This window comes from Protopterus annectens, chromosome 2.part1 (genome assembly GCF_019279795.1).
Source record: "Protopterus annectens isolate FY-2018-M chromosome 2.part1, PAN1.0, whole genome shotgun sequence".
NCBI classification, from domain to species: domain Eukaryota; kingdom Metazoa; phylum Chordata; order Ceratodontiformes; family Protopteridae; genus Protopterus; species Protopterus annectens.
The window spans coordinates 882,062,918-882,089,807 of record NC_056729.1 but is presented as its reverse complement, the minus strand read 5'-3'; the positions used below and the strand labels follow the sequence as shown (position 1 = coordinate 882,089,807).

The 26,890-nt window shown below is 40.8% G+C and overlaps 1 protein-coding gene across 1 annotated transcript in view; it reads left to right on the top strand.

The window, feature by feature from the left end:
* The window catches only part of AGA (aspartylglucosaminidase), a 293,146-nt gene that overhangs the window by 105,943 nt on the left and 160,313 nt on the right, over positions 1-26,890 (top strand). The window contains exons 10-11 of the mRNA XM_044062526.1: positions 5,882-5,898; positions 12,798-12,877. Of these exons, the coding sequence (XP_043918461.1) occupies positions 5,882-5,898; positions 12,798-12,877 (97 nt within the window). The remainder of the gene's footprint in view (positions 1-5,881; positions 5,899-12,797; positions 12,878-26,890) is intronic.

Below are 26,890 nucleotides of genomic sequence, written 5' to 3'. Positions count from 1 at the left end.
AATTTGTTTCGGCTCCGACCCAGTTGGCTTGAGCCGATAGCCCATGTCATTGCCATTCCTCCTCCGACCGCTTGGCTCCGTGAGCAGGTGCTGTTGGAGCAGTAGAGATCCTAGGGTCGGCTCCGACCCTTACTCCAACCCGGCCTTCGGGTCCGAGTTGCGGACTTCTTCGGCTGGACTCGGGGGTGACGTTTCGGGACCTATGCTGTTGGTTCCGAGCCTCCCTCTCGGTGCTTCGGCTGCGGGACTTCCGTCTGCTATCATGGCTCCGGGGACCGGACACTCCCAGGATTCTGGGGGTCCGGCTTTCAGAGCTATGAGGAGTGCCTTGGCCAAGTCTTCTTCGGCCATCTCTCCGGCTTTACCAGCACCTTCCCTGGGCGTGGAGACTGGGTCTTTGGCAGTTCCCCTGTCCTTAGGCAGCGGAGCCCCGGGGCCTGAGGTTATCCCCACTGGGGGTTCCCCTCCTCCTGAGGGTTCTTCAGAGTTGTCTTCAGAGGAGCCCCCAAGGAAGAGATCGTGCAAGAGGAAGCACGTGGACTCCCCCGAGTTTCTTACATCGGACACTGATCTTGATGATGCAGAGGCGTCCCCGAAGTCGTCCTCGGATGATGTCTCATTCGCAGACATTTTAGAGATCCTCAAACAACGAGGCGGCTGGATATCTAAACCCCCCTCTGCTGAAGAGTCAGTGCTTCTCAAGGCCTTTGGGGCTCAGCCCTCCGCCTCCTGGGTGTCTCCGCCCTTCGACGAGCTCCTGGATTTGGTTTGTCGGAGGGCGTGGGAACATCCAGATACTGTGGAACCAGTGCCTTCTCGCCCTAACAAATTTTTGTCTGCCCCACCCGAGAAGGAGTTCTTGACAAAAGGCGTGGCTGTAGATGCCATCGTGGTGGGATCTGCTACACAACAGGACGTGGCAGAGGCTTCAACGTCCGTCCATCCTCCTAATAAGGAGTCTAGTAGCATGGACCGATGCGCACCCTGACTTCAGCGGCCTTTACTAAGGTCCTTGAATTATTTGGCACATTTTACCAGGCTACAGAGGGATCTGGTCAAGGAGCTGTCAGATTCCCTCTCGGGTAACCTACCTGAGCAGCTAGCCCAGTCAGTTAGCTCTCAGTTGGCTATCCTTACCTCGATTTCTAACTCGTCCATGAGGCTCATTTCATATGCGGCCGAAGGCGGGCAGAGCAGGCACAGGCGTGGCTCTACAGAGACAAGCCTGGCTCCGTTGTGTCATTTTGGAGGCCTTCAAGTCTTCCTTCACGACGCTCCTTTGATGGGTCCTCTTTGTTTGGACCTAAGGTTAAAGACACTCTTACCCGATGTGAGCAAGAGGGAAAAACTTTATCTGCAGAGGTGCCGTTATTCCACTCCCTTCGGCCTTATCCCAAGGCTAAAGGAGGAGGGAAGATGTGGTTCCAAATCACGTAAGTTTTTCCTCAACAGCAGGAAGATTCCCTTCCAGAGGCAGAGGGCGGGAAATTTTTCTGGGAGGCGCCGTCCCAGAGGCGGCAGAGGGCCCCGCAATTCTGGAGACCGCGAGTCCTTTCGTGGCTCTTCAGCCTCCCACACTTCATGAGGGATTGCCCAGCTGTGCTGCTCGAGCCAGTCGGGTGCCGTTTGCCAAGCACCTAAAAGCCTGGGAGTCTATCACTCAGGACAAATGGGTGCCGGATTATTGCCGGAGGTTACACCATTCCCTTCACACTCACCCCCACCGTCCAAAAATCCCGGACCCACCACCCAGTCAAAGGGAAATTGCAGCCGCAGAAGTCAAAGCTGCTAGAAAAGGAGTCATCCAACGGTCCCCACAGACCAGATCGGATCCGGAAATTACTCAAGGTTCTTTTTAGTGCCAAAAAAGACAGGGGACCTGAGACCAATATTGGATCTCAGCAAACTAAACCAATCCGTCATGAAATCCAAATTCCGAATAGTCACTTTACAATCCATTCTCCCATTGTTGGAGAAGGATGTTTGGATGTGCTCCATAGATCTCAAGGACGCCTATTATCACATACCGATACATCGGGCGTCCAGGAAGTATCTGCGCTTCAGCCTGGGAGACGGTCATTTCCAATGTTGTGCACTGCCCTTTGGTCTCACAACAGCCCCCAGGGTGTTCACCAAGTGTTTGGCAGTAGTGACTGCTCACCTGAGGAGTCTTGGATTCCAAGTGTTTCTCTATCTGGACGACTGGCTCCTGACTGCCACCACCAGGCATCTACTTATGGACAACCTCAAAGCCACCATCTCCCTGGGTGCTACCCTGGGAATTACATTCAATTGGTCAAAGTCTGTCTTGCTGCTCTCTCAGCGCATAAGGTTCATAGGAGCAGAGATAGACTCAAAATTGATGCGCGTCTTTCTTCCTACCGAAAGGATTCAAACTTTACAAGGTCAAGTTCAAGCCCTGCTTTCAAGATCCAAAGCCCCAGCCAGGATGGTCCTGCAACTTTTAGGTTCAATGTCTGCCACGGTTCTCCTAGTTCCACTGGCAAGATTGCACATGAGGATTCTTCAGTGGCTGTTATCGACTCAATGGTCCTTTCAGAATCTCCCCCTCAATCACCCCATTATGATTACAGAAACGCAAGCGGGACCTCCGCTGGTGGCTTCAGCCATCCAATCTGAATCAGGGAAGACCTTTGTTATCCCCTCCGTGGCCACCCTGACGACGGATGCCTCCCAGACAGGGTGGGGGGCATTGTCTGGGCAGGTTAGTTCAGGGTTCTTGGCTTCCAGAAACCTTTCTCCATATCAATGTATTGGAAATGAGGGCTGTACTTCTGTCCCTACAGGCCTCCACAAGTTTCTCCCTCAAGGCATTATCGCTATCCACACAGACAACATGTCGGTGGTCTGGTATCTAAACAAACAAGGAGGGACCAGATCTTACCCTTTGCAGAGAGGCCATGAGGGTGTGGGAATGGGCTGTAGCTACCAACCGTTTCTTGGTAGCGACCCACATTCCAGGAAATCAATATATTGGCAGACAGATTAAGCAGGACGATTCTCTCTCCTCACGAGTGGTCCCTGAAACAGTAGCAGCTCAGGTTTTCAGAAGATGGGGAACCCGTGCTGCGACCTATTTGCAACACCACAAAACTCAAAGTGCAAAGGTTCTTCTCCTTGACTCCACGTCAGAGGCAGCTATGGATGCTCTAGTCCAACCTTGGCCAACAGGTCTACTTTATGCCTTTCCTCCGGTTCCACTTCTCCCCAAAGTCATCCAGAAAGCTTCTCAATTGGGGTCCACAATGATACTAATTGCTCCGCACTGGCCTCGTCAGGTATGGTTTCCCTACCTGAAGAAACATGCTGTGGACGATCCTTGGTTTTTGGATCTAACTCCGGATCTGCTGATTCATCAGTCGGGACAACAACACCAGTCCCTTCACACTTTGAAATTGACAGCTTGGCTCCTCCACTTCCGACTTTAGTCAGAAATCACACCCTAGACCCGGAAGTTATTCACATTTTATCTTCCCACAAACCCACCACTAAGAAATTGTACCTCAGTAAGTGGAAGAGGTTTGCTATCTGGGCTCAACTCAGGGGCTTAGACCCTATCACTGCCCCGATTCCAGAGGTTTTGAAATTTTTAACATCCTTGTTTAATCAAGGATCTTCAGTTTCTACTATTAAAGTCCAACTAGCAGCTATCTCTAAATTTCACGAATCCATGGATCCACCGTTGATGAGCAGCAGATTATGCAAAACTTTCATTAAAGGTGCTGGGCTGTTAAGACCCCAGTTTTCATCCTGCCTCCGTGGGATCTTGATTTGGTACGTGCCTTAACATCTTCCCCTTTCGAACCGGCTGCTACATGTGAGTTAAAATATCTGTCTTGGAAAACTGCCTTCTTAGTTGCAATTACCTCTGCAAGAAGAGTTTCAGAGCTTCAAGCCCTATCTATCAAACCACCGTATTTGATTTTTCACAAGGATAGAGTATCACTTAGGCCTAACCCATCTTTTGTCCCAAAGGTTTGTTCTAATCTCTGTCTCCAGCAATCTCTAGAGCTACCAGTTTTCTTTCCAAAATTCTCCAATGAAGCGGAGTACACCCTCCATAAATTGGATGTTCACAGGCAATTACGCTTCTATCTAGACAGGACTCAGCAAATTCGAAAATCAGACCAGTTGTTTGTGTCCTTTTCAGACAATAAATTGGGTAAAACCATCACTAAAGCTACTATCTCCAAATGGATTAGAGATTGTATAACTCAGGCTTATTCATCTTCAAATAAGCAACTTACAACATCTATCAAAGCTCACTCTACCAGAGCTATGGCTACTTAGGTTCATAGGTTCATAGGTTCATACTAGGCTATCTGCCCGAGGGCATTTACAAGCCTAGCCCATAGTTTTGTGGCTTACGCCACCCCTTTAGTATGGGGAACTATACCCATTATTTTGCTGTGCCTCTGTTGAGCAGTGACACTGAGGTAATCCCTGGGGTATATCTGCGATCTCCCATCCATTGGTCAAGATTTCTCTTGAACAAGGCCAGCGAGGTGCTCTGCCTCACATATACCGGGATTTTATTCCACAGCATAGGGAGTCTTTGGGTGATGAATCTATCCCTCCAGCACGTCCTATTAATAGCCGTGTCGAGGTTTAAGTCTCCCGCCTTGTGGCTCTGACGGATCTAGATTTTTGAGGTGAAGCATATTCATCAAATCTGGGTTTGACATGGCCTTGTATGTTAGGCAAAGGTCACCTCTGAGCAAGCGGTGGCGACTGAATAGAGCTGGAGTTCTTTCAGTTGGGCAGCATAGGACAGATGTTTGAGACCCTTTATCCTTTTGGTGAGGAACTTTGTGGCCTCTCCAGCTGCTGCAAGTGTCGGGTCAGATACATTCGAATGGGGCATTGTACTCAATCATTGGTCTGATGAGTGATGAGTATAGGGAGACTATGACCTCCCTTGATCTAGATGAGAATCCCTTCATGATAAGGTGGGCAATGTAGAAGGTCTTCCTAACTACTTTAGCTACATGGGTGTCGAATGACAGACTACTATCAACCTAGGTCCCCAGGTCCCTGATAACTTCTTCTGTGCTCAGTGGATTGCCACCTATTTGGTAGCTAGGGGTAACCTTGTTTTTCCCGAAGGGTATGACTATGCATTTTTGGCATTTAACTTTAGGCCATGGCTCTGGCACCAGTTATCCGTTTCTGTGAGACCCTTCTGAAGGATATCTGTGTCAGATGTGTTTTCTACTATGGCCCAGTTTGCAGTCATCTGCAAACTTTGTCAGCCATAACCCTCCTGTGTTTGCTTGTACTTCGGAAAAGTAGATGCCAAACAAGAGTGGGCCCAGGACTGAGCCCTGTGGTACACCACTTGTGACAGGCTTTGAGTCTGACATGGCGCCAGCAACTCTGACCCTGTGGGTTCTGTCACTGAGCCAGTTTGCAACCCATCTTGTGATGTATGGGTTAACATTTAAGCTGATGAATTTTTCAATGATACCCGAGTGGGGTATTGTATCGAAGGCCTTCGCTAGATCGAGGTAGGCTGTATGGACTGCCTTTCCCTCATCAATGGCTTTGGTGACTGTTTCAAAAAAGTCAACCAAGTTTAGAAGGCATGATCTGCCTTTGACAAAGCCAAACTGGGATGGATCCAAAGTCTGCAAATTCCCTATGTCTTTATTTATGAGGTCCATTATGATCCTCTCCATGGCTTTGCAGATAAGGCTTGTCAAGCTAATGGGCCGGTAATTTCCAGGGTCAGTGGAGGCACCGCCTTTGTGAAGTGGGACCACAGTTGCAGTGCGCCACTCCTGGGTACGTATCCAGAGGTAAGACTATGATTAAACAGCTGTCCTAGCTGTGGGTTTAATTCCTCGTTGAGTTCGTGGAGCACACAGCCGGGACACCATCAGGTCCCATGGATGCTGTGTTTTTGCTTTGGAGAGAGCAGTTCTCACTTGGGCGTTGGAGATGTTTGGGGGCTGCAATCGCTTGGTATAGATATCTCTCCTTTTGGGGAGGGGAGAAGTTTGCACTGAACCTGTCAGCCAGTATGTTGGCAATGTCTGTAGGATCAGTAATCTTCACATCATTTTGAACTAGTTCTGAGCATATCTGGGAGTTTCCTCCCAGGTTTCTAACATAGCTAAAGAAGGCCTTATGATTGTCTTTTGAGTCTTTAGCTATTTTTCTCTCAAAATTTGCTTTGGATGATTTTATGAGAGCTCTTAGTTTTTTACTTATAGTGATCAAGGGTGTCTTACCTTTTAAGGATTTTGCTCTATCTTGTAGTAGCTTCCTCCTTTTGTTGTAGAGTTTGTTTATGGCTGGGGTCCACCAGACTGGACGCTTGCCTTTGGTACAAAGAGTCTTTGTTTTGCTTGGGATTGCCTTATCCATGCAGTCCTGCAGGTGCTGGTAGAAGGCATTTGTAAGTGATTCAGCGGCTTGAGTACTGTTTTCCGCCGGCTTGGGAGCCTTAAAGGAGACCACACTAGTCTTTAGAAGTGTGAAGTCGGCTTTCGAGAAGTTCTTTACTGTGGTCTTTTTTATTTCAGGTGGGGTGGGATGAGGACCTCCAGCGAGATTAGTTTGTGATCTGATCTCACCAGTGAGGGGTATACTTCCGGTGTTGAACATTGTGCTCCTATGTTCATGATGATGAGATCAAGTATGTTTTCTCCTCTTGTGGGGATGGTGACTAGTTGTTCCATGGCATTTGAGTTTATGAATTCCATGAACTTTTGGGCTAGGGTGTTTGGGCTTGAGTAGTGTTCCCAGTCTATATTAGGGTAATTGAAGTCACCTAGTATGATGGTGTTTGGTGATACATTTATCCCTCTAGTGTTTTCAGGAAGGCCATGTGAGGTTCCTGAGTTTGTGAGGGTGGCCTGTAACATGCTACAATTTGCAGAGCAGTCTTGCCTATGGTTAATTGCACCTGGATGGTCTCCGATGCATCGTCGTTGCCACCAGTCTTGAGGTGTGGGTGTCTTTGATGAATATGGATACCCCTCCTTTCTTGGTATTGTCCGGATTTTGGGGCCGGGCATGATAAGAGGTAAAACCTGATAGTGCTGGGGTGCTCTCAGGAGCCTTGAACCAGGTTTCTGTCACTGCACAGACATCGATGTTCTCCATACTGAGAAGGGCCTCGTGCATTTTGAGATTTAGACTTCTGGCATTGAGCAGCATTACCCTTAGTTTTTTTCCTTTTTGTGTTCTAGGGTGGTAGGTTTAGAATTTGAGCCTTGCCTAAAAAGGCACTATGGGGTGGCAAGAGCCTTTGCCAATATCCGAATCCCAGGGTGACAGGTGCAAGCCGCCCTTGCGAAGCAGCGTGGCTTGTCCAGCATGTCATCCCAGGCAGACAGACATTGGATCCCCTTTGAATGACACCAGAGTTTAAGCCAATTGTTAAAGCTGATCATCTTATCTCTGTATTGTGGCATCATTCTTGGTGAAGGTAGGATACTGCTCAAGGTCAGGGTCATACCTGCCTGGGCTACATAATCAGAGAGCTCCTCAATGTCTCTTTTCATGTAGTCCAAGGAGGTACGTCTCAGGTCGCTTACACCAGCGTGGACAATGACTGAGTCGTGTTTGTACCTGCTGTTGAGAGACCTGAGTGCTTGCGTTATGTGGCGGATTCTAGCGCCTGACAGGCAGCTTACTGTGACCTTCTCCTTACTCAGTCTGGTGAGCGGGACGTCAGTGTGTCTGACTATGGAGTCACCAATGACTAGTGTGTCTGGCATTGTGTTTGGCCTTAAGGGCTGTGACTGTTTGACACTCTGACTGTGAGGTCTATGTGTTGCAGGTGTTGTGTTCTGAGGTGGTGGTTGTTTGGGTGTCTGCTTTGGTGGCCTCTGCTGTTTTGGTAGATTTTTGATCAGAGCCGCCGAGTATGTCTTTGTGTGTTTGTGTATGATTTGAGGTTGTGATGGTACTATGTGAGACTGGGTCTATAGTGTGTGTGGTAACCTTCTCCTCCTGACTGGTCTTGCCAGTCCTATGTTGAGAGAGCTCAGCCTCCAGTTTGGCCGTATAGTTGCATCTCTCGCATGTATTTGTGTTTTGTGGGAGGAGGAGAGGGTTGTCTGTGTACATGAGGCAATTGTAACATTGCCTCAATATTCCCAGGTTCACCAGCTGAGCAGGAGAGGACACTAGCAACTGATCCTCGACATGCTAGAAGGACTAGACAAAAACTTTATAAGAGATTCGGGGACGTGGTGACCGAGAAATGGGGGTTTGCCTTTTGGGGTGCTATCTATAAGAGTGCCGTATCAAGGTAATAAGTACTGTAGGAGCAAGTGCTAGGTTTAACAGATAGAGAAAAGTCTACTTGGAGTCAAGTAGAGATGATCTTTTTAGGTATTAGACAAAGTGCTAGTAACAGGGATGCTTAAAGGTAAGATTGAAAAGAATGCACTCTGCAGTGTGCACTAGAGAAGTTAGATATGAAAGTAGGTAACTTGAGTTTTACCTGTTTAAAAAGTTAAGGTTTAGTGGAGAGTTACTATTTTTAAAACAGCAAGATGGACTGAAAGGGGTGGTTACTTTTGTATTTTGGTACTATGAAATACTGTAGGATGGCCAATAAATTTAAATAATTGAAGGGGTGGGATTTCAAAAGTGATGGTTTTGTGATTACTCACATAAGCCAGTGAAAGTAGAGAGAAATGAGATATATGGTCAGATTAACATAAGAGGCGGGCAACTAGAAAGACAGTGGTATTTAACAAGACAACTTAAATGGGTGGGAGGGAGGGAAAAAATTCTGCCTGACTCAGAACAGAGAGAGCTGTGGTCTCTTTTGAAGTTTTAATATGCTGTTAAAACAAAGCAAAACACAAGATAAAGAAAACAAACTACAGTATTCAAAATATAGAAAGGCAATACAGAAATACAAAAAATAACAGCAAACTAACCTTTCCTTCACAGCAAAGTGTAGCAGAGTCTGGATGAGCCTTTCTGGTAAAGCTTCTGGTAAAACTTCTATTGCTTTTCATTCCAAGCTCGCTATTTCTGAGATTTGTGCTGCGGCTACTTGGTCCAACCCGCACACTTTCATTTCCCACTATAAATTGGATGTGGCATCTAAAGGGCGAGCATCATTTGGTTCCACGGTACTCAGGAGTGTTTTCCAGTGAGCCACCCAGGATTCAGGTGCTAGGGACGCTGTCCCATCAGTCAGAATGTAGGCGAGATAGGATCACATAACATCTTTTAGTTATGTACTCACCATAACTTCAGATGTTTGGGATCCATCTCGCCTACATTCCTAATACCCACCCTCCTTCCCCCTGCCTTGGAGATCAGAAGAGATTGAACGGTTTTGAGTTCTACTGTTTTTATCTTGTTTCATCTGACGATGTTATATAAGCAGTGCGTGCATGTGTGCATGTATGCGGACAAACTAGATCTGGGGGACTGGTAGTGGTGCATCTTGGGATATAGTAAGCTCAGCCAATAAGAGACTTCTTTGGCCTTGGAATTGAAGTCGGAGCCGAGGGGCGGCCCGATGCTCGAACCCATCAGTCAGAATGTAGGCGAGATGGATACCAAACATCTGAAGTTATGGTGAGTACATAACTAAAAGTTTCCCTTGACCAAGGCCACCAAAAGCTCATTCCACCAGGTTTGTGGTAACTTCTTCAACCTTTTTGTCTAGAACTTCTTTAGATGATATTTTAGATGATATTTGTGCAGCTGCAAGTTGGATCTGGTCTCTAGAGGAAGAGCAGTCTTTGGCTCAACTGTGCTCAGGAATGTCCTTCTTTAGAGTCCTCCTGGGATTTGGGTAGCTGGGGACTCTGTCCCAAAAATTGAGGAATTAATGAAAATTACGTCAGATAAAGGTATGTACTCACCATAATGTTCCATCTGTGTTGTCTGTTTTCATTCTTCAGCTTCCCTCCCACCAACCTCCTCCTTTGTTGTACTCTTGGAAAGATCGAAGGATGTTGGAGGAACTGCTGTTTCTTTGTTTGAATGCCTGATTCCATTGTTTCCTGCTTTTCCACTACTCTGTAGGTCTGTGGGCAGCAAACTAGATCTGAGGTATGTAAGTTGACTAGGCCATTGTAGGTAAAAGGAGGAGCTTGAGAGTTTGTGTACTATGATGTGAAAGAAATGGCTGAATCCGATCTAAAGATTGGATCCCAACCCAGCAGTTGAAGAATGAAAATAGACAACACAGATGAACCATTATGGTGAGTACATAACGTTTTTTCATGGTTACCACTGCTGTGTGGCTCTTCTTGCCAGTAACTTTGGGTTCTTTCAAGTTCAGGATTGAGGGCTCTGTATTAGTCAGATAAATAATGTACAGTCACATTTTTGAATATGCTGATAAATATGACATTCTCACATTAAAATGTGACTTCCAGTCTAAGTTAACTGCACTTACTGAACTGTACTCCTTAACCAACCAAATACTTACAAATATGGAAATAGCCACCTCTTTTGGGCTATTTCCTGGTTAATTTAGTGATCTATGTAGCTGGAGGAGCTAGTTGGGAAAAGAGAATGACGATGATGCTCTACATGATTGCTACTCTTTAGAGAGGGTCAGGGATAATGTGCTGGTGAGACATGCTCTGTGGATTCCAGAGCTGCAAAAAATTGTCCGTGCTAGGTAAATGGTGGAACCAAGGGCTGTGGCTTTAGTTGATGGAGTCATGTCTGGAGAACCACTCTGCATGGCATGCAGTGGTGTATTGGGAGTTACTAGTCTGCAGATATGTAAGACCTCCGTGTAACTTGTAAACACCATTTGCTGCAAACAGTGGTAGCTGTCATGTACACATTCCCCTCAGACTCATTGCAACCAGCCTGGCCATCAAAACAGTTAACTACCGCCCCTCTGTACAGCATTGCAAAAAAAAAAAGGGGGGGGATTGGAAAAGGGTTTACTTGCTGGTGCCATTTTCATTGATCTAAAATATTCATTCTAGACAGTTGACCACAAATGTGATTAGAATGTTAGTGTATATTTTTGAAACAGATGGTACCTTATGTCATATATGACACTGGTCTGCAATACTAAAGTCAGAAATTCAGACATAAAAACGCCATTCCACACAAGCCATGGTATAATGGTTAAGCGAGGAGCACTATCCAAGCAATGAAGAATCTTAATGGGAACATGTTGTAGCAGTAGCTATGTGGATCATTATCTCAGTGTTAGAATATAGGAGGAGTCAGTATGCCACTAGCTCAGGTGTTAATGGGCAGAAGTCTGGAAACATGCCACGTTACTGATACCTGAAAATCAGTACTGAGTAGAGGACATGCTGGAAAGAAATGAGAAGAAATTGAAATCTACTACTGTAAAATCAGAAGCAGGGGCTGGGGTTGGCATAAAGGTTAAGGTGTTACCTCACAAACATAAGAAACAGGGTTTGAGTCTCTCCTTTTGAAAAGGAAATTAACTAGGTGTAAAATAGCCCACAAAAGCACCTAGCCAAGTATTTGCCCGTGAAAAACCATGGGAAAGATTGAAAGCCTGAAGCTGAAGTAGTTGGTAAAACAGCTGAGCCAAAGCCTTGTATGTTTATAGGGAAGATGAAAAACTCTGAGGGAATCATAAAAATTTGTAAAATACATGTACTTTGAAGTGAGTAGACAAAGCTGTCATAGTCACAAGAAGTGGAGTCTCTCCAGTTTTTTTGTCAGTGTTGCAGAGAGAGGCTGTTCTACATATGTATCTGAATAAAGTCATAGCGCAGTAAGAACTATGTCCAAAGAGAGCAGCCCTATCAAATATGCCTAATTTTGAAGGCCATTGAGAAAATGAATCAGATATATGGACAAAGGAGAGTCGACCGTTATAATAAAGATGGAAACGCTACTTTTAGTGATGTAGTCAAGAAGTAATATTTGATGTTAAAACAGCCCATGATGCCATAGGATAAATTTAGAGATGAGTAGCTTAAATGATGAAGAATACCAGACACACACACACACACACTGTATGTAAAATAGGTATATTTATAACCATAAAAAGACAGATGTACCATGTGGTGTATATTTAAATATGCTAATGGTTAGCTTGATGAAGTGCATGTCTTGCGGTATACCTCTTTCTGGAAGTAGTCAGAATAATGTCCACAGTATCTGTGCTGCATCTTAGAAAACATCTAGATGGCTCATGTCTGCCTGTTGCAGGATTGTTATGGTTATTGCATTAATGTGACATCTCTGCTCAAGGAGCAACTTTCTTGTCATTTACATATAAATTGGATTGCATTTAGTGCGTTTATTCTGTATTGGTACCATATATGCACAAACAGTCAACATTGTTTGAGTTATTGCAATCCTTGGGAATAATGAGCAACCCTCATAAATGCCTTGCACCTATTTCATCAAAGCAGTATACATCAATGTGTGTTGCATTTTAACTTAAGGGTTAACTAAGGCCCTCCAGATAAATGGCATATCTGATTGTGTTGCATGTACAAAGGTAAACCGCTGATAATTTATTTTTTAATAGCTCTGGTCTTTGTATACTGCCTGCACAGGAAAAAAGTAGTTTAAAAATAATTTTGTCTTCAGCCATTCTGTCCCATTATCTGACTGAAGGTGCTAGTTAGAAAAAATGGCCTGCAAATATTTTTTGGAATTTGGTTATTGAGTGTGCAGTTAGCATTATTTTGACCAATTTAGTTAAGGTTTTTCTTTTTCTTTTACTGTCACAACTGAAAATGGCTGTAAGTGGTATTATGGCTTTGCTTCTGATTTTATGTGATTTACTTCAGTTCTGTGTGACTTTTTAATATATTTTTTCATACTGTTTTAACCTAGGCATGGTTGTAATACACAAGAGTGGACAAATAGCTGCTGGAACTTCTACGAATGGTTTGAATCATAAAGTGTCTGGGTTAGTATTCTTATTTATCTTGGACTTCTACTAAGCTATCAGTTTCATGAAGAAAATAGTGTTTTTATCCATTGTCAGTGTTTTTTTTGTCTTCTCCTAAGGGCTTCCCAAATGTCCTCCTTCCCTGCACCCCTTTGTCCTCTTCATTCCCTCCAGGAACAAGTGCAAGGAATCAGGAATGAGCAAGAACCCTACAGCCCATTCTTTTATTGTTCTTTGGAAGGTGAGAGTCTGGCATTAACAGGACCATCATTTCACCTGCTCTTTGAGATCCCTGGCCCATCTCACCTAAATCCTTTCCAGTAGGCAGCAGGCAAATTCATAATGGCAACTTAAAACGGAAAAGGGATGTGCTCCCTCACATGACTGTTTCCCCAGAGTTCAGAGGCACTTGAAATGTTTCAGCAGTGTAAACCTGTTTCATGAGTGATTGTCCACCCATCAGTAGACATCACAGATGTGGTGGATTTAGCTCCCTCAGTTACTTCAAGATAGGCAAGTGCCATTTTGCCTTTGAGGACCATATTCTCCCACTGGAATCATGCAGAACCCATGCTGGTTTTGAACAACTTGGTCAGCTTCAGGGTTTTATCCCTCTAAATGTGGAGAGACCAGATCCTTTGTCTATTTTTAAGGCAGCCTAATATGAGGTATGGCTAGGCTTTTACATTAGAAGTGTTAGCACAGTCTGTGTAAAACAAAATAGTTAATGTGTAATTGATAGTGAATGTTAAAGTGAATTGCTGATATTCTAACCTGTATCAAGGCATTTTTTGTCAGTAGCCCTTTTTAGCATTTTTTTAAATTAAATTATTCATAATTTTCCTTTTATACATCTCTACCATATGCTATTGATGTAATTGTAAGGGGAGTAGTAAAGTCCATGCCTTGTTAAACTTAACTGGATTTCTTTTTACATCCCTTATTTGCATTGCATTTAATGTTGCAATTATTTAAGAGCATTAATCATCTAACTGAAGTGCAGGATACACAAGCATGGGAGGAGGTGGCTTAGAAAGGAAGTGTATTACTGTTATAGTTCTCCTGCTTGCTTTTTCCAGGAGAGGGAAGGAGCAGTATCTCCAAAGCATGCATCTCATCACTGAGTTCATCTAGAGATTCCTTGATGAGAAATGTGTGCAGTTGCCGAATTGGGAATTTTTGGGCATGTTGCTGGCATAAGTGAGTGATCTCACAGCATAACAGGTATTTTCATCCCCACCCCTTAGGAACTTAGCAGGTCATGCACACGGGAATTGGTTAGGGCTTAAAATGAAACTTAATGCCTGGTGGCTGACTTTTTTTGTAATCATCCTGAGCAGTAATCTGTCAGAGACAAAATTATTTATTTGTGGTGATCATAATCGAACAAATTGTCACTTACTGTTATGGGTGAAAAATCAGTCGGCTAGTAATCAAAGTATTAAAGACTTGTTAACAAGTAAAACTCTACACAGCACAGAGAACACAACACCAGAATGATAAATTGTGCACTTTCGTCTCATTTAATACAAGACTTCTTCAGAATACTAATACAAAAACATCACTTCCTTAAATACTCACTATTCATGACGTCACAAATCACTAACAGGTTCTTAAAACGTATATACCAGTTTTAAAAAATACACTGAAATATACAGTACCATTAATGTTTCACTTCTTAAAGAACAAAAAATGAAAAGACAGAAAGCAACATTTTCTGCTCATTAAAAGCTCTTGCAGCTAAGTGTAAATAAGACAAGACAGATGTCATTTTATCACTCATTTACATACTTCAAATAATTTTTAACCAAAACTTTATCATTTAATCCTGGTATAACATCCGGTCTCAGAAAATCTGCCATTTTAATTCCGAGATTTTTAAATAGTTGTTGAAGCCCTCGATGAACCTATTGTTATCTACTTTCTCTACTACAAAAAATAAAAACTTCTTACATTCATTACATTGTAGTGAATGCTTTGCCAAAGCATTTGTAGTATCTCTTTTTCTTATAGCTAGCACATGATCCCAGAACCTTTGCTATATAAAAATGATCGCAGCTTGCACATACTGCTAAATATACTAACCCTTCACTTTGACTATTATACCAACTTTTGGAATTCAAAATTAAGGTGTTTAAATCTGTAACTATATGTTGCCGTCATGTATCTACATTGTGAACAGTTTAAACAAGGGTAAGTTCCGAGTTTTCTACTTCCTTTCACATATTCTATATTTCTGTTTTCCAACAATTGTTTTAAATTTCGGGTTATCTTATTAACAAATCTTGGCTTCGCCCCAATGATATTACTTAATTCCTCATTTCCTAAAATGATCTTCCAGTTATCTAAGATGACTTTTTTAATTATTTTACCATCAGTGCTCATGGGTACAGGAAACGAACAATTTCTTTCAGCTCTAGCTTTATTTTTACTCCTAAATTGCGTCTGTTGTGTCCCAAAATTGAGCATACCTGTTCTAAGAATAGGGGAAAATCTGTTACCTCTTTCAAGGGTTACATACCTAGCAATATTCTCAAGTTCTTCAGGATATCCCCTCTCTTTAAAAAGTTCAATTAACACTTTTAGTTCCTTCTCAAACATATCATCCTCACTTGTCATCCTGCTGATTCTAATTGCTTGACCTTTAAATATATAGTTTTCTTATATTTTGGATGGAAACTATTAAATTCTACATAATTATTTTTGAATGTGTCCTTTCTAAATGAGGTACTACTGAACATTTGCTTGCTGACATCCATTTCAATCTCTACATCCAAAAACTGTGTTTTCACTCCCACTTTACCCATTGTAAATTTCAGCCAAGGAATTATGTTAATACTTTCAAAAAACTTCTTCCATTCTTCTTCACTACTACCCCAAATAAAAAAAAAAAAACAGCGGTTGCAGTAGTAGGGAATTTTGGGGCATGTTGCTGGAATGAGTGAGTGATCTCGCAGCATAACAGATATTGCATCCTCACCTCTTAGGAACTTGCAGGTCATGCACATGGGGAATTGGTTAGGGCTTAAAAGGAAACTTAATGTCTGGTGGCTGAATTTTTTTTTTATAGTCATCCTGAGCAGTAATCTGTCAGAGACAAAATGATTTCTTTGTGATCATAATCGAACAGATTGTCACTTACTGTTATGGATGAAAAATCAAAGTCCGCTAGTAATCAGAGTATTAAAAACTTGTAATGAACAAGTTCTTGCCAAGGCATTTCTCCCATTACTCAGTGTTACCACGGTTAATGTGCTTCACAATATGCTGCTTAGTTTTTTTTTGTTTTCAGTCTTGTGTTTTATTAAAACAATCTTGAGTCTTCTGAAAGGTGCTTTTCATGGCCTGTCTGTGAATCTGAAGTTGCTTTATTTATTGATTGCATTTGTTTACCCGGATAGTTCAACTAGGCAGGAAAATTTTCCTTTTTCAGTGGAGGCCCACAGTGAAAAGCTCCATTGTAAAAAATAAATAAATAAATCAACAAGTACAAATAAAAAAAGACTGCTGTACTTAAAAACCATAAATCAAGGAGAAAAGTATTCTTCACTGTGTCAAAACGGTACAAGTATATGAAACGTATGTACATTACAGCGAAATACAAAAATTGCATTTTTTTTTTGGGAGAGGGAGAATATCTCTTTAGAGGATAGAGTAGAGTTTAGATAGTACGCAAGATGATGCAATGGCATATAGACGGGATGAGATGAAGATAGTATGGTTTTAATTAGATAGCTGAAAAAGAGAGGAGGGAGTAGGATTCAAAGATAATGAAAGAGACTGTATATAGGGTAGAGAAAGTCTGCAGTAGAAATGAGTTAAGAAAAGAGAGAAATGAAAAATAAGTATTAGAGCATTAAAAAATAGGAGAAAGGAAATAGAAAAGCTTAGCAATATTGGAATGGGTTGCTGAAGGATAGCTAAAAATATAGTATTGTACTCTACCTTAGGCTAGTAGGTAGGAGTTAGCCAGGAGTGGTTAACTTCATTTTGCACTTTTGCTTATAGTCTCTCTCTTGTTTCCCCTGCAGATTTACTAGGTGTGTCTCTTAGCTCACTGTCAGGTGGACTTTTATTTTTATTTCAGGCCAGCCTGTGTTGCCCATCTTGAGGGATCTGTGGTGTGTTTGTGCCCCAACATCATGCTACATCATAATATTTTATTTCTTTGTTGGCCATAAATCTCTTGGCTGTGCCATATCTCTTTTACTGTAATGGAGTCATCCTTCTCTGTTAATTGTATATGACAGATCTGCTTAAGATGTGAGTTAAGGATATTTCATCTGTAATGGTTGCTTTTCCAAACATTGCAAATATCTTGTCTTTGTAGTAATAATGCTAGCAGTTATCTCTGTTGTAGATTGGCCAGTCAGTATCTAGTAATGCTCATTCGGTTTGCTTTTGGTAACTCAGACATCAAGACATGAACACTTTTTACTTGGTGTAGTTTGGCATAATAGAGGGCCTTTGAGTTTTCTGTATCTCGTCATGTATGCTTTGACAACCAGATTATTTTTCCTTACCACCACTTTTGTTCTTACTACGTCCAAGTGTGCATCATGGTTGTTTTTGTACTGCTTATGGAATTATGAGACTTGTCTCTTAGCAAGCCCTTATTTATGCATTCATTTTATTTTATTTGCATTTGTTAAACAGGGTAGAACACTAATAAAAATGGGCCATTTTTAAGAGTGATGAACAGTAAAGAATGTTTTACAAGCACGCTATTAGCACTATGGCAAAAAAAAAAAAAAAAAAAAAACTCATCCACTCTGCAGTCCCCCCCCCCCCCCAACACACACACACACAATACCACCGTACCACACTTTCCAAGGTCAGATGGCTTACATTCACCTGCAGAGAAGCGCTACTCCTGAGGTCTTTTTTCAGACATTTTCAGCCTGGTGCCTTCATGCCTTTTCCTAGTAAACATAATAAAACAACCCCGTATAATATCCACATCTTCTCTGTTCTCACTCTGGGCCCCCCCACACACACACAAAACTGCAAATTACCAACCACTCCTCCACTCTTGCACCCAGACTCTGGCATTCCCTTATCTCCTCTTTTCTTACTTTCAGAGCGCAGCTGAAAAGACACCTCCCATAAAAATTCTGATTGCTTTTCCACTGGACACATCACCTAACTTCTCCCTCACTATGTCACTTTTCATTTACACCTTCTGTTTATACCTGCTGCATACGCGTTATATTTGCTATTGAAACTAATCTATGTTTGTTTTTCTGTTCTAGTAATAACATTTGCTCGTGTTCAGGTGTCTGCTGGGTTTTGTACCTAGTGTGATTATTACATGTTTGTGAATCTGTTCTATTTCATTGTTTTGTGAAATTCTTCACCTGGGCTGTGTGTCCAAATGGTCTATTCTGATCAGACTATTACTGTACCTACGTAAACAAACTTAAATACATAAATGACTAAAATATATACAACTAAAATAACTTGTCAGCATTCAGACCATAAGGCAAGTTATTAACTCTGAGAATACAGCATATACAGTAAATATATTCAGTCGTTACAGTCTGTACAGTTAGGTATACAGGGCAGAAGTGAAGGAATGGTTAAAGTAAAGTGAAAATGTGGGAAAATTATAAAGCAAGCAGTTGTGGAAGACTTGAAATGAAGAAAATGAGCACTTTTGGGAAGATTGTGAGGCCATATTATAGTCACACTATCAGAATCCCTTTGTCTGTGGCTGACCTGGTAGCAGGGAAGAGGACATTGGAAGAGCTTTTTTAGATCAGAAAAGTAGTGAATTCAGTTGATTTGGTAGTATAGATGTAATGTTGAAAGCTTTAGATTTTGGTCAAGCCAGATACCGGAGTATTTGAAGTGAGTGTTTTTATTTATTTTTTCCTATGGGTAGTTGGTTTCTGTGTTGAATGTCCCAATCAGTGGGGATGGTGGGAAGTTTTTTTTTTTTTTTTCTAGTGAGGATCTTGGCTTTTGTGTTATTGGTATGAAGTACAATTTTATTTTCCTGTAGCCAGTTAGACAGCAGAGAGAGGTCTTTTTCAGGTTGTGATTTGATTATATGGAGGAGTAGTTACTACTGCATATAGAATGAAACTGAGCTGTGGGAGGTGATTAATAAATAGGAAGTAAAGCAGAGGGGATAAGATAGAGTCCTGAGGTACTCCTTTAGTTAAGGGTGTGGACGGAGAGAATGAGGGTCTGTCCTGGACTTTAAAGTCACTGCAATTCAGGAAGTTTCTCATAATGAAGAGAGTTTTTTTTTTTTTCCTTCCTACTCACAGTTGACTACCAGCTAGCACCAGCTTCCATCCCCACTCACTGGGTCTACTGGACCCACCTTAGCCTGCCCTGATCTCAATCAAGCCCACATCTGCGACTAGTGAGGAGATTGAGGATTCTGGTTCATCATCATACTGCTGCCATGGTGTGTTTACTAATCCCTAACCCCCACAGCAAGACTGTGAACTTAACAATGACTGTATTGGAGAGGTGCATGTGTGCTTTTGTTCATGCATAACTTCCTGATCAAGCAGTACACCTCTTGTAGTGCAGAGCTTGCCAGACTATTAATGCTGCTGTTTCATAAAGCCTTGGTAGCCTGCCTCCCTCCCACAGGAACCATCATAAACAGCTCACTGCCATCCTGTCCCAGGCTGCCCCTCCAATGTCTATTTTCCAAGCTGAGCATGGGTCATCTGTGGTGAAGTTAGGGCTTTATCCCTCTACACCAGATGGCCAGGATCAATGGAAGAGAGTCTTGGCTAACTCCAGCTGAGATATGGGATTTTACTAGAAGATGAGGTTTCTGTTAGGTTGCTGAAGATAGAAGTTGTTAGATGTCCATTTCTCATCCTTGTACTTCTATTATAAGATCATACCCATATTAGGGAGACAAATTGTATCTCTAGCTTTGTCAGACCACTACATCAGAGTTATGGGTGTCCATTTCTCATCCTTGTACTTCTATTATAAGATCATACCCATATTAGGGAGACAAATTGTATCTCTAGCTTTGTCAGACCACTACATCAGAGTTATGGGTTCTGCCACTGTTTCACAAGGTTATGCAATTTGGATTTTCTAGCACCTTTGTTCTACCACAATGTCCTCAGACATGCCACAGCTGTTATATAATCTGCATTGTTACAAACTAGTAAAAAACAAAAAACGAAACCGCTGTAGATATTCCCAAGACTTTGTTACCGCTTTCATCTAAAATAATGCTTAGACTTCTTCAGACATATCTTTACCCAAAATGCTGTACTTTTTATACATTCATTAATCAATCAATTTTATAATTAGGTAATCAAACATGTAAATATTTAAAGACATACAAATCCAAATAAAAGGACAGGCAGTAAAAACGTATGGTAAACAATGAAAAATCATTTTTAAAAGACCTTTTCTAAAAACCCTTTCCTATTTAAAACTGGAACACATCTCCTCAAATAAAATACATCTCAAAGAAATATTACTACAATATCAAAAACAATTAATTGCAGCCAACTTATATTACACTTAAATAAATCCATATCTTATGAGTTAAAAACTCCATATGCCTATATATTTCACCTATCTAATGCTTTCAGCTTCAAAATGCATTTAATTGAAGCATACTCATTGAGGCCTGGGGGTATGTGGGCATATGTACGAATCTGCCACAATAATTCATTCTCTTCTAGCTTCCGTTCCCAAGGACCCTCCAGACATTGCGTGTTTCCTGATGGATGATAGTGAACAAGAATTTATGAGTGGGGTTTTCTATACTGTGCTTAGCTAGAGCATTTGTAGTTACCTTTTTGCTTATATTGTATTGGTACTCATAGAGCGCACTTAACCAACAAAGGCATGGAAGGTAGCGAAATAAATGTTATAGTAACCCTACTGGATTTAATATTATCCAATAATTTCATGCTTTTTAATGGTGAATTTTACAAACAAAAAATAGGTGTTGCCATGGATTCACCACGTGGGGTAGCTTCGCAAATTGTGTCATGGCATACTGGGAGAAGGAGCTGTTATTTACTAACCATCTATTCCAACAGTATACAGTCTGGTATACGAGATAGCAAGACAATATGTTTTTTGTTTGGAAAGGTGATGCTAGTATAATAGAACCCTTCATAGAGGCCATCACAAAGCTTACTGATTTTTTTTGAGTTCACTTTTCAGTTTGCAACAGAGTCCATCAACTTTTTAGACATGCAGTTGTCTAAAGGTAAGCTTAACAATAGATATAGAACTATTATATATAGGAAGCCTACACATTCAAATACATGTTTGCATTTTTCCAGCAGCCATCCCTTCTATCAGAAAAAAGCAGTGTTGAATGGACAGTAAGAGCTGCTAGGATGCTCTCTTCTGAGGTGGATTTCCTAGGTGAATGTGAATTATTAAAGTGTATGTTCTTAAAAAGAGGGTATCCAGAATATCTGTTCAAACAAATGTGGTTGGAAGTGTGTGCTGAAAGAGCAAGTGGGCACTTTAAGCCTATTTTCCAAAGAGGATACATGGTAGTCCAGGACCCCACGGTTAACGAAGCTACAATACACAATCATAATATGACACTTAATATAGGGCCCATGTTCATGACTTCGTTCTCTATGAACATGAAAGCAATTACTAATATTTTGTTTAAAAATTGGTCTCTAATTTCTGAGCATATCCACACTTGTAGTAAATTGGGTGGCCCTTTGCACATAACATACCGACGAGGACAGAATTTGAAAAACACTCTAGAAATTCAAAATGAAACATCCAATAGTTGCTTTGGGATGAACAAATGTGGTCGATACCATCAATGCCAATACATTAAGGTTGGCAATAAGTTTACTATCAGAGATAAGGGGTACATAGTGAGAGTGAAATATAACTGTGAGTCTAAAGGGGTCGTGTATGTTGCATTATGCCAGCAATGTCAACCGTTTTATATAGGTAAAACGGAAAGATCATTGAAACAAAGAATCTATGAGCACCAATGCAATATAAGCAAAAAGGTAACTACAAATGCTCTAGCTAAGCACAGTATAGAAAACCCCACTCATAAATTCTTGTTCACTATCATTCATCAGGAAACACGCAATGTCCAGGTGGTCCTTGGGAACTGAAGCTAGAAGAGAATGAATTATTGTGGCAGATTCGTACATATGCCCACATACCCCCAGGTCTCAATGAGTATGCTTCAATTAAATGTATTTTGAAGCTGAAAGCATTAGATAGGTGAAATATATAGGCATATGGAGTTTTTAACTCATAAGATTTGGATTTATTTAAGTGTAATATAAGTTGGCTGCAATTAATTGTTTTTATAGGTTCATAGGTAGGTACTAGGCTATCGGCCCTAGGGCCCATACAAACTTAGCCAAAAAATGTACCCTGGCTTTCGCCACCCAAGAAAATTATTTTCCTGTGCCCCTGTCGAGCAGAGCCACAGAAGTGATCCCCGGGGTGAATTTCCCATTTCCCATCCAATCATCAAGATTTTTCTTGAAGAGTGCTAATGAGGAGCTCTGTTTGACATAGATAGGTAGTCTGTTCCAGAGTATGGGAAGTCTCTGGGACAGGAATCTATCCCTCCAGCATGTTCTGTTTATTGTGGTGACAAGGTTAACGTCCCTAGAGCGTGTAGCTCGGAGGGATTGGGATTTCTTTAAGTGGAGCATGTCCAACAGCTGATATAGTAGTAATATTTCTTTGAGATGTATTTCATTTGAGATGTGTCTCGGTTTTTAATAGGAAAGGGTTTTTAGAAAAGGTCTTTTAAAAATTATTTTTCATTGTTTACCATGCATTTTTACTGCCTTTCCTTTTATTTGGACTTGTATGTCTTTAAATATTTACATATTTGATTACCTAATTATATAACTGATTAATGAATGTATAAAAAGTACAGCATTTTGGGTAAAGAGATGTCTGAAGAAGTCTAAGCATTATTTTAGATGAAAGCGCTAACATTAAAGTCTTGGGAATATCTACAGCTGTTTCGTTTTTTGTGTTTTAATAATCTGTATTGTTACCTGACTTTTACAAAAGAAGCAGTACAATGGTTTCTTGCCTGCCGAGTAGTTAAAAACTTCAAATCAAAGTTTTGTTTTTCCAAAAAAAAAGCAGCTCTTGTAGGCCAGTTGACCAGTTTATCAGCACAAGGAAATGCAGGATGGCGATTGTCATAGCTCTTTTGCTACGTCTGAATCAGCATTCCTTGAATCAGACCTGGCTGTCTGGTGATAATTTTTCAGCCAAAAGTAACCCCAATATTACATGTAACCCTACTCTTTTTCAGAAACTTCATTAAAGCTAACAATCTTTGACTAACTAGCAACCTGAGAAGATGCAAATATTTCAAATGCTAACCCTTTTTCAAACAGAGACAGTCATGTAGAGGGTGTTACTGTGGGCCATCTGAGTACAGTAGGGAAGTAATTAGATTTCTTGGTCAGGATTCTCAGGAAGTAGGTTCACCTCACTTTTTGGATTCTCAATTCCAACTGTACCTCTGGGCAGACCCTTCTAAGCCCCCACCACAGATGTGTTGGTTACCACAGCTGGAAAGGCATTGTAAAGCACACACAATGGATTTTTTTTTTAACCATTTGATCCATAACCGGAGGATTAGGTCACTTCATTGCCCGGAGTTATTTTTCGGTCAAAGTGCTTTATCAGCCACATCAAATTTCCCCCAAACACTCAACTCCTTATCTCTGGGAGATTACTAGGGTTTGTGTGGCTGTTCTCTATTCATGACAAGAGAATAGTTCTTTTCACCTAAGGTGGCATTCTAGTCAGAACAATAGTTACCATAAGTTCAACAGTCAGTAATGCTTAATATTCGGACAATTTTAACAATTTAACTTAATTGTAACTTAATTGTTCAGTACTGCAGCTCCTTGTAGGTATTATTTAGAGAAGAGGACTTAGACTATTAACCAACCTCCTGTCCTTTTTGTTTCTTTCAGTTAGCTAAACCACAAACTGTACAGTGTAATACTGCACACAACATCCATACATTGTATGTCTCATTCTTGTAGTAGTTCCTTCATTTTTCACAACACTTAACTTAACTATGAACTTAACATGATTACAAATTACATTTTCTATTAACCAAAAGATCTGTCTCACAAAGATTGTTTAGACAAATTGCAAATTATAAATTTTAAGAAAATAAACAGCAAAGGTTTGGCTCCGCAATATTCATAAACCATCAAATACTCCAACAAGTTGTAGTGCAGTTGAGCAGCTCTCTTTATTCAGCACAAGCGCTTTCACAATAGCTTCATCAGGTGCATGTGTATAGAATGCAGGACACACCTTATATATTACTTAATTAATATCACATGACTATTAAATTTACGAAGACAGTCTATCTTACAAAAAATATATTAATAAAACATTATCTAAATCAAACTTTCATCAAGTAATTATTTAAAAACATTTAAAATATATGACAAACAAGCAATCACTTTCACTTACACCGTCTAGAAAAAGCTCTTTTAGACAGAATTGGTTTTATAAGTACAGAGTCATTGAGGCCATGTCCAAAATTCGCCCTAAGCCTCACTATCCATTGTGCCTCAATTTCTTCTGTCCTAACTCTAATATTGCCCCCCCCCTAATGTTTGGCATATTCATAGCTAAAACTGTAAATTTAAAAATATGCTGCATATCTGTAGTAATCATATGTTTAGCTAATGCATTTACACTATTGGATTTTCTTATGTGGTATAAATGTTCTCTTATCCTTTCCTTTAGGCTACGATCCGTTTTGCCCACATAAAATTTACTGCATGTACAACAAATGGCTAAATAAACCACATGTAACATATCACATGTAGCTTGTGTTCTAAGACTAAAAACTTCACCAGTATCTGGGTGTCTAAAAACATTGTCTTCATATATATATATATATATATATATATATATATATATATATATATATATATATATATATATGTGTATATATATGTGTGTATATATATATATATATATATATATGTATATATATATATATATATATATATATATATATATATGTATATGTATATATATATATATATATATATATATATATACATTCATGCAATAATTACATTTACCATTTATGCTGCTACGTTTATATGCAAAGGTATCCAGTGCTTTGTAGGTACACTTTTGTTCATATGTTCAAATTATACATTTTGTTTTATTTATCTGTATTTTAATAATCTTCCTACAGATCTCTTGTGTTGTAATTTATTTTCTCATAAACCTCAAAGTAGTCTTTTGAGCTATAACTTTCTCTGCTAAATGAACATAGACACTAATGTAACAATGAAGAACTTTTAGTTTTATGGCAGGTCTTGACCTAGTTTAAAGTTTCAGGCAGACATAGTCGCGGGCAGTCTCTCATAGACAGGTATACACACACACACACACACACACACACACACACACACACACACACACACACACACACACACACACACACACACACACACACACACACACACACACATCCCCCACACACACCACACATAGTGTCTGTTTCTAAGGTATAGTTGTCATACTAAGTAACCAGGCTGCACATGTTTTTTTCACACTGGCATTTTTTACTTTCATTTTAGCCAATGAGAAGAAATGATGCTCTTCTGTTCCTAGTATTTAAGTAATGTTATCTAACATAGTAACTTAAGGATGCATAACAAAGGGCTTCTGCTAGAACAAAAGCTCAAGTAATTGCAAAACTTATGTTCTGCCAATAAAAGGTAATCAGATGTTGGCATTTTCATCTGTCTTTACCTGTTGGGTTATAGATCTGTCTCTGGTACTCTCAGAATCTTCAGTCCAGGAACTCTGCTCCCTCTACTCATAATCCCCTAGTTTAACTGCCTCTCCTCAGATTTCTTTTGCTGCCATTGAGTTCAGATTGTGGTTGGAGAGCTCCTTCAGTTGTGTACCCTTGTTGGATAGTTTTTGTCTTACAGATTTGTATTTTTGTTTACAGTACCTCCTCTGTCATAGTGTGTTTATTCTTAGTGCTAGTGATGTAGATAGCTGTGGGTTGTTTTAGTGTGTTTATCTTTCTAGGTAGGTAAGGTGAAGGTAGTACTAGATCTTTCCTCCAAAGAAAGACCATTAATAGTATTTTTCTGGGTTATGTTTAGAGTGTTTAGTAGAATATTGTAGTTTTATTTTCTGCTAGTCAGTGTTTATTAGAATAGTATTTTAGTATTGTGTGTTGGCAACTTTCCTTGAAGCTTGGGGTTGTAGTTTCTCTTTGCGGTGCTGTGTTGTGTTTATTTCTCCCCTTAGGTATAGAAAAAGCTTTAGGGTTCAAAAAAATATCTCCTCCTTTAGGATCATATTGCTACCACAAGATGCGAGTGATAAGCGCATTTTATGAGTATGGCATTGCTTTTGGCACCAGAGCAACTGATGAAAGAAAGGCCAAACTGGTGATTAAAGGCCTTTTTCAACCCTCAGCTGCTTTTTCATCCTCTGCCTCTCCCACCAAAAAACTAGAAAATTGAGAGAAGGAAAGAGCAAGGGATAAGAATTCTGAGGCCTGTAGTAGAGAGTGGGTAGAGTAGAAGCACTCTTCCTCATCTCCTGAGGGGCATAAGGAGCAGAAGGTACACCACCCTTCAGTGCCACTGGTTGCAACCTCGTCACATCATTCAGTGCCAGTTTGGCCCCAATGTTCATGCTTGTGGAGTTATCCAACTCCCCTACCATAAGCATTCCAAGCCCCTTTCTATCCAAAGACTCTTCCATGTTTTTGGGAAAGCTCCACTCTTCTTACACAAATGCACCAATGGAGTTCTGTCTGGAATCTTCCACCTTGGGTCAAAGCCTTACAATTCCAGATTGGATCTTTAGATTGATGACTAGTAGGAGGTTGTCCAAGCCACCCTTGGTGGCTTCCTCTTCAAAGTTTATAAGGTTGACTTTGGAGCATCAAACCATCTTATATGTGGCAACTGATGCGATCCTTTCTTCACTCCAGATACACCTAGGAATCATCAGTGCCTCCTCAGCCCCAAAGCCTGAGGTTTTTTCTCC